We start from the raw sequence: 13,331 nt of genomic DNA, 5'->3' as shown, positions 1-13,331 counted from the left end.
GCTGACTCTTCTGCAGCGGTCCTGACCTTGCATTCAGTCCATGACTGCCTGCTCAGTTTGCCTGTATTAATGATTCAGTTGGTATTTCCAGTATTTCCCTCCAAAATTTGTATCTGAGAAACAGAAACACTTTGTGCAAATATCTATTCTCTTGTACATGAGGAAATATGTATATTCTTTGTTAATATTAGTTTTTATTTCTACTTGAGAAGTTTTAGCCATCTAGTTAAGAAAAAAACCAAAATAAAATAAGCAGTTGTCAAGTAGAATACATCAAGCAAGGGACTATTTGGCTAAACTACTGATAAGTACCACTGATAAATCAGCACAGACCAGAATTCACTGTTTCCCCAAAATGGGAAGAAAAAGCTTTGTATTTTGTACAAGTGAAAGAAAGCAACTGCAATGTATAAATATATTCTGTAAATACCTTCAGATCTGTTAAGTGGAAAGAGAGAAAGCATTTTAAGATTCGAGAATGAAAATGCTGATAATAGCTGAACCCATTTTATGATCTGATCCAAAACTCAGTAAATAAAGACATAGTGAGTTTCCATAGGGCATTAAGCTGTTGTTTCTATAGGCAATCACCAATAACGTTGCTGCTAGTAAAGAAGGAGTGGTTGTGAAGCAGGCAATACATATCCAGAAATTGCACTGCCAATATGTGCATTTAATTTTTTATTGTATCATACCCTTTGGACATAAGGAGTTTTGAGAATCCGAACATTACAAGCATTTTAAGTGGACTTCTGGGTTTCCTGAGCTAGCCTATTACAACAGTAGTCTCTGAAATACTAGATCCCTTGAAGTCAATGAGTTTATCCTGCCTGAGTAAAATGGTCCTCCACTGATTTCTTTTTACCTTTGTCTTGAGAGAAAAGCTCAGATTCTCTCAGTAGCTTCCACTGTCCAGATCTTTACTACATTTAAAAGTATTTATACTGTCTGGCAAGGTAAAAAACGCTTCCTGCAACCAAAGCCTTTATGAACATTTTTAATTGTGTTCCATTCCAGTCCTAGTGATGTGGCTATATATATTACAATCTGAATTTTGAAATGAGGGAAACTAATGCAGATATGTTAAGTAATCCAGACAAGGGTGGACATCTGAATACACCAGATTCAGCACACAAATCACAAGAGCCATTACAGTTTATTAGTTTAACTGTTTTCAGCACAGCCTTAGCTACAAAACTGTCTTGCAAAAGTAATGCAAACACCACTGATTTCTCTTGCATACTTTCTTACTTAAAAAAAGTAAAAATACCTTTTTCCTTAGAGTGTAAAAGAAGTATGTTTCTTCGACTTTGCCTTTCATTAGAAACCAGGAGTAGTATCAACCTTCCTTCAAATTACCTTTAGAGGCCACATTTGGTTAGTTTAATTCTTCAAAGATTTCCTTGCTCTGTCTCCTTGGCTCTTTTTTCTCTGTCATACATTGGCTCATTTTATGTCCGACAGTTCTTTTATTACCAGATTTCATTTTGAATCCGATTTCCCCCCTGTCTCATTACTTCTGTCATGCTCTCTGTTTGCTCTCTTTTTCTTTTCCTGTCTGACAATTCTTTTATTAGTGGATTTGGTTTTGCTTTTGTTTCATGCTTTCTGGTTTTATACTCTTGTGTCTTATTTTTGCTTTTTTATTTATTTTTCTCCTGTCAAGGCCTCATTTTCTTTCTGCCTGTTTTCTCAAAAGGTATATACTTAGCTTTTGTTTAACATTACTGGATTTCAGCATGTTGTGGAGTTGGTTTATTGTTAGATATTGCCATGCAGAAGGAACCAGGTTTAAATCTTAGGTCCTTCAGCTGTTTGGTCTAAGAGCACAATCACTAATCTAAGTATTTATACAGCCATTAGCTCAGCTTCTCAGCTACTACAACATGCCCAAGATCTAAACTTACTGGGTTAAGACCAAGGACACTGCTCTTAAATTCACTACTTTCTGTCAGCATTCTCCAGAAGACATTAGGTTCCCTCCAGTTAGTACAGAGGAAAGGTGACACACAAGCCATGCCTTTGCTCTGCTCCTCACAGGTTCTCCTAACATGATTGCTACAGCAAATGAATACTTTCCTGGAGCATGTGAACAGGCACAACCAACATTACTCACAATTCCTTGTGTCTCAGCTCCTCCGCAGGGAAACAGTTGTGTGTGCACATCATGCAGTCTTGCTGTAAGACATTTCAGAGTGAAAGTGAGAGCTTTTGTGTGCTTCATTGGGGAAAAGGTGGAAATGCTGCTATTAGTGAGCTTCACCCAGCTGGTCTCCTAATCCTTTAAAGAACTCGCTGTACCACTAGGATTGCATGTGTCCTAGAGGCTAGCAAGCGCCCACTGGAGCAGAGTGACCATTTCCAAGTAGTCAGGGCCCTGAGTGAAAGACCTTGCTTGTTTGCCACCTGGATTGCTAATGTGTTTCCAGTGCCAGAACTTGAGGCTGGACCAAGAAAGCACTACTGGGACCAGGGGTTGATCTGAAAGGAGATGCTTGGCCTGTACTAATACTTGGGGATCCACTTATCAATGGTATATTTATTTTTACAGGAGTAGAAAACACAGTTGGGTGAACTTGCTGCCATTTACTACAAGGAGGAGAATATTGTCTCACTGCCCCTTCATATTGTTGTTCTGGTGTTTTTCAAATTAAAACAGAAATATTGCAGTCATAAATTTTCTCCTCCGTGCTTATGGATGGAGAATTTCTGCTTCCAAAGGCACCAAGGCAAGGAGTTTTACTAGATTTCTGGGTGAGAGCTCAAACTGATTTATTATTTGTCAAGAGACACATTAAATAAACTTGGCCTTTTTTGCTGTCATCAGCTGTCTGAAAGACAAGCTACAAGCATCAGAGTTTCTTTTAATGCTACAGCACTTATGTTAGAGAAAGCACAGTTGAAGCATCTTATATTTGGAAGGAAGGTGTGATGTCAGGGATAAGTATTACTTGCTGGGGCTGTTTGTTCCTCAGTGGGGAACTAGCTCCTGGGCAGTGTCTCCTGTACATGTTTACAGTGGGGGTGAACAAAGTAGTAAATCGACTTTGGTCAAAATTTGGTGAATCAAGAGGAGGATGAAGTGCTATGTCATTTTCATAGACTATAAAGAGGATCTCCATTAAGTGACTCAGCATTCCTTTAAAGGTCATTACTGCCCAAGTGCAAGGAGCACACTTCCATTCAGTTATTTTCAGAACACAGCCTCTCTATTGCCACCAAAGAAATTTTCAGGTCATTTTTTTGTTGACAGGTCACAGGACTGGACTTTCTCACAGTTTCCAGTTCTGCAGACTTAAAAATCATAAGCAGTACTCTATACACAGCAGTGCAGACCATCAAGACAACGATTTCTGCTTTAGCCTCTGAAAATTAAAGAAAAAGCAAATTGTGTGCCATGCACTGTGGTCTGGGCATACTAGCACCCTGTTCCATTTGCTAATGAAAGCTAAGAAATCAAAAGGATATAATGCATACAATGATATGGGGCAGTGCAACATAAAATGTAAAGGCATGCAGCCATGCAGCATTATTTGCTGTATTTAAATCCTGTGGACATACTAAAAACTGCAGCTGTGTGAACCAGATACCAACCCTTCCTTGCTAGGCACAAATTCTGTATGCTTGGACCAGTATCAGATTCAAACTGAGTCCAGGATGAGAATAATAAAGAAAATAGAGAAAATGCTCAGAAACATTCTGTTGGTGGGGCAAGGTGTTTTTTGGTTTTTTTTCTTAAACAGACACATCTGCGCCAATTTCTCAGACCATAGCAAAGATGATCTGCTGAAGGAAGACCATCTCTGTTCCTGCAAACCCTACTCTTCTCCATATGACTTAAATTTCCTACCTTGTGATTTAAATAGAATTGGGACTAGATTGCACACCCTTGGTACAGAAGTCCCACTAACATTTCAATAACTGTTCACCACTATAAATAAAAGCTCCTATTAGTGGTCTTTGAGTGCTGCTGAATCTGACATAGCATTAAACTGCAGCAAGCAGACTGGGATTAGAAATTTCAAAGCCATTTAGATGCCTTAAAGATGCACTGTCGTAATTTGCCTTTGGGAATGATCTGCCCTCATAGAAAAAGCTAGCGCGTTAGCAACATACTCCAATTCCCACAGGCTCTTCTGCAGCCTAGTTATAGCTACCATAAAACTCATTTCAGCATTCTCCACTATCTATTCTGGATTTAATCACAATAAGCACCCCAGGTACCCTTCCCAGGACAGCCAGAATAAGGTATTTGTAGACACAAGCTGCTTTTAAACTAAAACTACATGGCAGAGCTTCCCTTTTCTCCAGCATCTTGAGAAATGGAGCAAAGACAAATAAATTTCAAAATAAAGTCAAACCTGCACCCCATAGAAGAGGCTGATCTGTATTCAAATGCAAGACAAACTCTGTAGGCCAGCCCATAACTCTACTGTACCTGTTAGTCTCCTACTCCAAACTGAGACTGGGAAGAAACACCAATATTTGCCTGTGCACCTCAATTATTGGAAAAATCCAAACAATCCCAAATGGAAGATTCATAAAGGATCCTGGGTGCTCAGTTTCTCAACCTTTGTGGCTTGAATTCAGGCCAAAGTAGCGACTGTTTTGAATCTGAATGCTGATCTGGAGACACGAACTGCTCCTAAGTTTCTGCCTGAAGCCCATCTATACCATGTTCAGAGTCACTGCGCATTCCAGAACCATCACGGACCCTGTGCACTTCTGCCAAAACTCTATCTACTTCACTGGAACTTAACAGCAACTTGTTATAAATTTGCTGGGAACTATCCCCTAGTAGTTTATCAGCAGAAAGACAAAATTTTAAAATACAGTTTATATTTTCCAAGGCCGAGAATCACTGGCTTTATAGTAACACTGTCAACTTGCAAATAAACAGTAAAAAGGAGGGTAAAAATCTATTATGCAGGATAATATGAGTATTTATGAGAGGGATATCTACCTAGCAAATAGAGAGCAAGCAAGGCTTCTGAACCACTTACACTTCAATTGTTCAGAGAAACCCTTGGACATTGTTAGCAGATAATAAGTTGTTAAATTAATATCCTTTCATTTCCCTTTCACTTACTTCACATTACTTGAGATAAATTACCTCAAATGCATCTCTTCTCAAAAAACCCAAGGATACATTTCCATACCCTTAAAACATACATATTTTCAGTTTACATTCTTCTCTTCAACTTCTGCCAAAGATGCACACAGTACCACTATTTTCCCTCCTGTCCTCAAGAAAAACCTATGTTATACAGAAAGCAAGTGTCAAACAAGGACAAGGTTTGGGCCAAATCTAATGGTTTTTCACCATCCACTTCACCATATTTTCCACAGAGTTCTGAAGTATTTAGATGCAAGTGTCAAGGTAATGCACATGAACAGAATACTTCAAGCAAAAAGGGAAAGCAACCTATGGGTAAAACACAGTATTGAAATACATACATATTTCAAGACCATACTTCAGGAAACCTCCCCCTCATAAAGCTTTGAGTTTGTCAGTAAAAACCGCATCCAGCAAGTAAGCAAACTCAACTATTTCAGAAGGCAAAGACCAACTCGCTGCCAGTTTCATAGCCTGGTAACTCCCAACGAGGAACTCTCACGACTGAAATACTTTGTTAATTGATAGTGAGTATTTTTCTACTATAGAAGCACTTCATCTACACAAACATGAGGCGAGCACAGGAGGCTGACTCTGAAGATGTCACCTTTAAATGAGTTGACTCAGGTAGGTGTCCCTTCCAACTTCACACCACCAGGTTTCATCATTCTGGTGTTAAAAGTTGTTCCAAAACTTTACTGATTTGGTAATACATACTAAGAGACAGAAATCGCAAAGTGGGAAAGGCTACACTATTCCTATAAGGCAAGATAAATTGAAGTCAAAACTATGGTCTGACTGGTTTTTATACTCTTACTATTTTCAAACAAAAACCTCATTCTTTTGTGGAAGATAATTTCTGATCAATTGGTTCTAATCAATTGTTTCAAACCCAATGATTGAATTTTGTACAAACCATGGGAAGATTGCCAGTGAAGCCTACGCCTCACCCCTTGTAAAGCTGTTTTATGAGCTGTCATATTCTGCAAATCTCATCTAAAACTGAGCTCTGCCTCTGAACTATTTAACAATTAGATGAAATGTTTTGCTACAGTTTCAATTGAGATGAGGGTTTAAGTGAAACAAAACTTCCATGCCATTTGTACCCATCCTTATATTGCTTAAAATACCCAAGACCACTTCCAGCAAAAATTTCAATTGCCGCAAAAACTTAATGGGCCTTAACATTCATATACCACAGAGCCAAACACAGACAAACTACAGGTTGATGTTATTTAGAATACTGTAGGACACCAAAAGAGCACTCCAGGGTAAAAAGCTCCCTGCTGCTAATGGTCTATGTTTGAGCTGACAGCAGTGACATACATATACAGGGTGAGAATTCCTGGGGGCAAAGTCATGATACAAATGAAACACTGTCTTCAGAAGGGGGAGGCACAGATTCACTGGTAATGCCTATTGTGAATTTGCACACGTACATGCAAATTAAAAAATGGTTAAAAAGCAAACTAAGCTGAAAGTTAGCTTGAATAATAAGGAAGCTGAAGTCTGAATTTAGGATACCATCAGAAAACAGAGAAGGAAATACATGCATACAGAGGGGAGAAGTAAGAGGTGCCCAGAGAGAGGGACAACCATTACTTGGCCAGTTGGTGGATGTGTCATTATATTCACACTTGACCCAGTTGCTTAAATACAAAGAAAACTCGTGAGTCCTACCTAGCCCTGCCCTTTCTATGAAAACATCAGTTACAAAAACAAGTCTGTCACTACAACCTTGACTAGTACAGAAGGCTCTTCATACTTGCACAAAACAAACAGGAACTGACTGATTCTGCACTAACACACGAGATTCAGCTGATGGGCCACTAGAAGTGGTGAGCAGCATCGTATTTTTTTTTTCCGGCATCTTCCCTCTCATTTGTTATTTTTAGCTGGCTGTTCTAAGAAAAGAAGCCACAGACAACTATATCCTGACTGTCCGTTCACCATGTTCAATAATTGCATTTCCTTACAAGTTTTGTGAAAATCTGCTTCACAGGGAATACTCAGAAGTTATCCATACTCATTGCACTTCTGGTCCATACCAATACACACAGACTAGCCATCTACCTGGGGCTCTTGTAGCTTAGGATGTGTCAGAGCACTGATTTGAGAGTCCTGTTACGAAGGAAAAGAGCTAGACAACACAGAGGGAAAAAAAATCAGAGGTACTGCAAGGAGACGCCATTTCACAAAGGCTGAAGGGAAGCAGCCAGAAGCAAGAGATATTGTGAGGGAAGAATACAATGACATAAGATCCCCACCTGAGGCAACCAGGTTGTATGAATTCCACTACTGATGGAATGACTTTTTACTCATTAAGAAACTCACTTTAGATAGTCTGTTGGTGTCTGTTCTGATTGTTTCCAGGACAGACAGATTTGTTAAGAGGTTAGATAACAATATGTCCATAAGACAAATGAGTCAATGTAAAGGTGTTTCAATGTCTGCATAAGGTCACAAGTAAAGCACTCAGACTTCTATCAGCAGTGCAATAGCTGTTCAACATTGCCCACTGTAAAGCAAGTTCCAGTGGCACCATGTGCATAAAGCAGTCAAATTCAGGGCTTATCATGGCCCTGCACAAGTCAGACAAGACTACTAGGGCTTTTACATAAATACATTACCTATTATCAGGAAACAAAATACTTCCATGGGAAAAGTGTAGAGATTTTTGCTTACAGCAACCCTAAGACATGAGAGCAAATTCACAGAACTCATATTTGTGATAACCCTTTTTGACAGAATTCATTAGCCAACTCAGGAGTCCTGCAGTTTATTTTGATTAGGATGAGAAATTTATGATAAAACCAACTATCTCATTCAATTCTGTTTGCTAACAAAAAATTTCTAAAAATACAGACTTGCCTTGTATGCAACAGAAATTAAAGTAAAAGGAGATATTTTCTTTATTCACACAGTATCAAACTTTTTTCTGACATTGAATCCAGAAGGATTTTTTGGCTTTTCCTCTGGACTAGACTGCCAAGGACTTTGTGACTCCATCCGATGCTTTAAATACAGCCCTCTCATTGCTCTCGTACTCCTTCTACCTTCTCTCACCCATATATCCAAGCCTTCATAAAATCATATGCAATGAAACCTTCTGCCCACACACACCCCGTGCTTGCTCATGTTTGAAGTGGAAGCTGCTATCACTCTGCCATCTGTTCTGTAAAAGAGCATCTCTGTTTCGTAACGGTTTTCCCAGATGAAGGGCAACTACTGTTTCCCCATTGGTAGCAATAGTTTTAGTCCAATTCAGAACAATATCTAGTAGCAAAAATACAGGGCAAAAATACTGCATGACAACCTAAAAAGAAAAAAAGTTTAAATAAAGTTGCCTGGAGAGCAACCCAGAAGATTCTGAAGAAACTAAGGATAGACAGCAACATTACACTGAAGTGTGTGTGTCTGCTCCATTTCAAACCCTTTAAATGCAACCTTTTTGATGCTAAAGAAAAGCAATAGCATGAAAGCGTTTATGGTAAAAGGCCAGTTTAAAATGTCCTTGGCTCAAAGGCCATCCAAGGCCACCTGTCTTTGCCTTTTTTAAACATAAATCTCCACACTTCGTTCATTTCTTTTCAAAGCATAACTGGAAGTGCAACACGGTTGTGATAATCTGGGAATAAATTTAGTTTTATGAAAGTGTTTCAGTTTTGAGTGTCTGATCCTACAACTTTAGCCCTATATCAAACAATCAATTAAGAAGGTCCTATTTTTTTTCCTGCAAAACAACCGCTCTTCAGTACGGTGTTGTGGTGTTTCACGCCCATATGACCATTTTTCTCTCTTGTTCAGGCCAATATCTCTGTTTAGCCTCAGTAGCTTTCCTCTCTGATCCATGAGCAGATATTATGGATTCCTTGCACTGTGCATTTGTATTCTTTGGTCCCTAGCTATAGACATTGGATTTTTTCTTTTTAAAATTTTCTTTGAAAAATTCTGGTTTGCTGTCCATTTTTAAGGTCAGGCTTACAAAACATGCACAACCTACCTGTGCTTGATATAGCTTGTTAAATATTTTATTTTATTTGTGTTTTTATTAGCTGGATACAGCCCTCTGGGGCACTTTTATGAAGGATGCTTTTGAAATGTAAATGTGATTGATTTGATATTACAGCTTATATTATTCTACTTGCACAGTGCCTTTGGGAACAAGAGAATGGAGTTTCTCTTTTTACTGATGAAAAGGTCCTATGGTAGGTGTTTTCCTCTCTTCTACACACAAACACAAAAAGCCTACTAATTCCTAAAAAAGTTAGCAGTGTTCATATGCTCATGTCAACCAACTTTTTGTGCTTCTTCCATTTTCTGAACTGTTTTGGATAATAAAAACAATAAATACTCCCATTTAAGAGGCAAGTTCAAATTTACATGTGATGCAGACACAGCTCCACCTTTAACAAACTGAATAGTACAAACCATACCATTCTTATCACAGTTTCTAATGAAAAGTGCATAAAGCAGTACAGCTAAGTGGTCTAGAACATGCTGCTGTGTGTGCCGTCACAAGAGAAAAGGTGTAAGAGCAAAAGAAAAGTGATTACTATGATTACTTGCTCATGTTGTGAGAATGACTTGACTACCTTTAAAAAGTAGTTAAATAAATGGCCAATTCCTTTATGTAACACCAAGTCCTTTAAGAATAAGGTATTCCAGGAGAATATACAAACATCTGGAAATTATGGGCTAGCACATTTCCATTTGAAACATTGTGTTCCACTTCCCCCTGCCTGCAAGGGGGTGGAATGGACATACCAAATATATTTTCTGTAATGAAATCTTCTCTGGTTTCAAAGGAAGCATGTTTGTATAACTTCTACAACTTACAACATACTTTTGACTGTAATAAACAATGGAAACCATTTCAAAATAGTGATGTATTGTCTGGGGAGATATTAAAAGTAAAGCAAGTAACTAAGAAGCTATCTGCATCTCACACGCACAGTGTTAAAATACACCCACAAGAACAAAAGGCATTTGTGTAAAATTTAAGCAATATTAAGCGTGCAGTTTTTCCAATGAATTGGTAAAGCTCAGAAGATGTAACTAATTAGAACAGAAGGCTGCAACAGTTAGACTATTTCAGAAAGAATAGTTAAGGTACGTTGCCATATGGTTCTGAAAATTCATTTAATGCAATCCAAATAGAAGAACATGTGCATATACCCCTGTGAGTTGCCCAAGCATTAATACTGCCTTTTAACTCAGCCATTTAGTACCGGCACAACTGTTACTGAGCTGCATGACTTTAGACAGTGAAGGTAAAATTAAACTGGAAAAAGATTACAAAAGCTGCAAAAGCAGCATAAATCAAAACAAATCAAATATTCACCTATGTGTTATAAGACATATGATTTTCCATTCTGCTGAAACAGATCGCAGTGTATAGCAAGAAACTCTATAACTTCAAAGGAGCGACCATATCTTTGCACAAGCTCACACAGTGGTTAGGACAGCCTAGTCATACAGTGGATCCTGAGGTAACAGACGTAATCTATATAATATCTAAATTGCAAAGCTACATGCTCAAAATACAGAAAGAGCCACAGCTAAAAATCACTTATAGAAAAAGCCTTCATGTTTGAAAGTATCAGGTGCCATCTGTTCCTATTCAAGTGTGCTCCTTGAGAAAAATCAAGAAGAAAATTTTTGCATTTAAGAAAGAAGCTGGCATTACATTTACAAATCTAAGAAAGAAGTAGAATTAGAATTTGAGAAGATAACATTTAAGACCTTGACCAACAAAATTTGGTTGTCATTCACTTATGTGAAACCGTAAACTCTTTTTTATTAATGAGGAACCAGCATTGTTGAAAGTTAGTCTTGCCTTTAACTAGGATGCTGCACTATTGATATTGATCCAGAAATAACACCAAAACCAGAACTTTGGCTCTTCCTCTGTCAAACTTTGAGAAAGTCTGGACCTCATTTAAATATCGAGGTTTAGTTCACTGCCTAACAAATAAACTGTTCACCATAGTATCCTGGAAAAAAAAAAATTTACAAGAACAAGTAGTTTGAAAACCTTATTCTGTCTTCTGCTGGAGCTATTCTCACCTGCTGTGTCAAGATCTATCATTGTATAAACTCTTTGAGTGCTACTTACTTTTCCCATTGCATTTACCATGTCTTGGGCATCAAATAATACATAAAATAAGCCCTTTTACTGAATCCAAAAGAAGAATGGAAGACTATTTTTGCTATTGTTTAATGAATAAAACTGTCTCACATCCATAATCCCTGGCTCATCCCTTTGGAGGCAGAATATAATCCCCTGGGAGGTTTCAGTAAAAATGGAACTGTGCTCCAGTTCTGTAACTGGTAATTGGCTTCCACAAGCTCTGTGCTGATGCAAGGACACTGTGCACAGGAATAGCTGTTCTGCTCACACCATCAGTGATAGGATAATGGCCCTGTATTCATACCTGTTCCAGTTCCTGAATCTTAATCACCTGGGGGCTGAAGACACTCCCTTAATTGTGTGTATTTTACAACCAGTCAATGCAAAATTAATTACTAACTCTCCCAGTCCTCCAAGACATTTTAAAAGATTTTTAGATCCATACATTTTTAAAGAGCGTCCTCCATTGATCTATGTCTCTGCCATAGATCTGCGTGCTGCTTTCTGTTCTCTTCAATCCGAGTCTTGAAAACAAGGTACCTTTTCTGAATCCCAATGCCTAAATGTATTCATTGACATTTAGTAATATGTTTTACTACTCTGCCCTTTGAGTATGTTGTATTGCAACTGCCTGGTCATCCCATAGTTTCCCCACAGGTCAACGATACTTATAAGGATGGAATAAGCAGAATGCTATTAGAGCTGATGGTTATCACTTTCTTATTGAGATGCCTTTGAGTTAAAAGTGGTGAATAACAGTAACAACACAAGGCAGCTCATTGCTTTTGGTGTCAGCTCCCTTCAGAAACTACCTTATTGCTACCAATGAGGCCACACTCACAACAATGGACCACAGAAGAAAGCTGCTTTGCCAGTGCTTTTAAGGAGACAATAGATTTTGCAGAAAGTTGATTCTGAAAATAATGTAGTTGTAAACAAGATTTTCTGAAAGCTGCAGCACTTATTTTGAAGAAATCTATGTCAGACAGAACACACAGGGAAACTGCAAAGAGTATTAGCTTAAGAATCATTCTTTTATGTCAGTTCTCTGATTGGTAACATTTAGCTAGTGTGAAAAATGGCTATTTAAAAACCCATACTTAAATGTGTAACACAGATATTCAGATTTTTCATTATTCCAAACACTGAAGATTCTTACTAGTAGAACTCTGCATCACTGAGCAGTCTTCCAAGACAACAACATAAATATTATACACAAATTTATGATTTATCTTTACCCCACTGCTTTAGAGACTATATTCTTATAGCATATTGAAATCTAGCCATCTCTATAACAGAGAAACTAGTCATCCAGTGCCCCAAACCAGCACATGTTGGGAGAAAGCAGACAGAAAAGGCGCCAGAGCAAACATTTGAAAAAAAGGTGTCATAGGGATGTCAATTCTGTAAAGAGAAAGATATACGTATAAAGGTCTTATCTGAAAGCCTCCGGTTTTATGGGAACAGATTCAACAAAAATATGCCATGAGGGCACACATCAGAGCAAGGGCCAGACTTCTTAATTCTAGGTAGGTAGTTTATATATACAGTGATCAAAGCTTTCTTCCTTGAAATTAGCAGGAGAACTCCTATTGATTTCCATGAGGACTGTGTTTTCCTTCCCATAGCTATGTTTCAATAGGGGAGACCTTAAGGAAGGGTGAAAAAAACCCTGTTTCTAAGAGGAAAATGCCTCTTTTGAAAATAATTATTAAAGGCCCTTCTTTGTTCTTATACCCTTTTCTTTCCCCCTCCACAGAAGAAATCAAAATCTGTTTTTCCATCTTCTCAGATCAACATTGCCTGTTGTTGCAACTGTACCAAAGTGGACTGATTAGGTTTGATTTTTCAGTCAGCTATTTCCCATTAAGAGTCTGTGATTTTTGTTCTGAAAAATACTCTAGACAAATCAGCTGGACATCAGCTGCCTAAACACATGTGTCTACCACCATTTTACAAGCCTTAATCTCTAGCTGACTTTCCAGGAAGGCTGCGTCATACCTACCAGTTGAGTGTGCATGCTTCTGTGGTCCCAGAACACGTGCAATGGTGTTAGACACTTATGTTGAAGTGACTGAATCT

General features: G+C 38.2%; 1 protein-coding gene across 8 annotated transcripts in view; it reads right to left on the bottom strand.

Moving 5' to 3' along the window:
• The window catches only part of ST6GALNAC3 (ST6 N-acetylgalactosaminide alpha-2,6-sialyltransferase 3), a 225,800-nt gene that overhangs the window by 152,359 nt on the left and 60,110 nt on the right, over positions 1-13,331 (bottom strand). For 5 of the 8 annotated variants that reach the window (XR_012629846.1, XM_074876307.1, XM_074876315.1 and 2 more), the window contains one exon: positions 2,117-2,178. The exons of the other annotated variants lie outside the window; for them this stretch is intronic. Coding sequence is in view for 4 of the 5 variants with exons in the window: in XM_074876307.1 (XP_074732408.1) it covers positions 2,117-2,178 (62 nt within the window). In the remaining variant the exon portion in view is untranslated. The remainder of the gene's footprint in view (positions 1-2,116; positions 2,179-13,331) is intronic. 8 annotated transcript variants of the gene reach the window in all.

The sequence above is a fragment of the Strix uralensis genome, chromosome 8, assembly GCF_047716275.1.
Source record: "Strix uralensis isolate ZFMK-TIS-50842 chromosome 8, bStrUra1, whole genome shotgun sequence".
Lineage (NCBI taxonomy): Eukaryota > Metazoa > Chordata > Aves > Strigiformes > Strigidae > Strix > Strix uralensis.
Note: the sequence above shows the minus strand (reverse complement) of the source record. Positions and strands in the feature narration are given on the sequence as shown.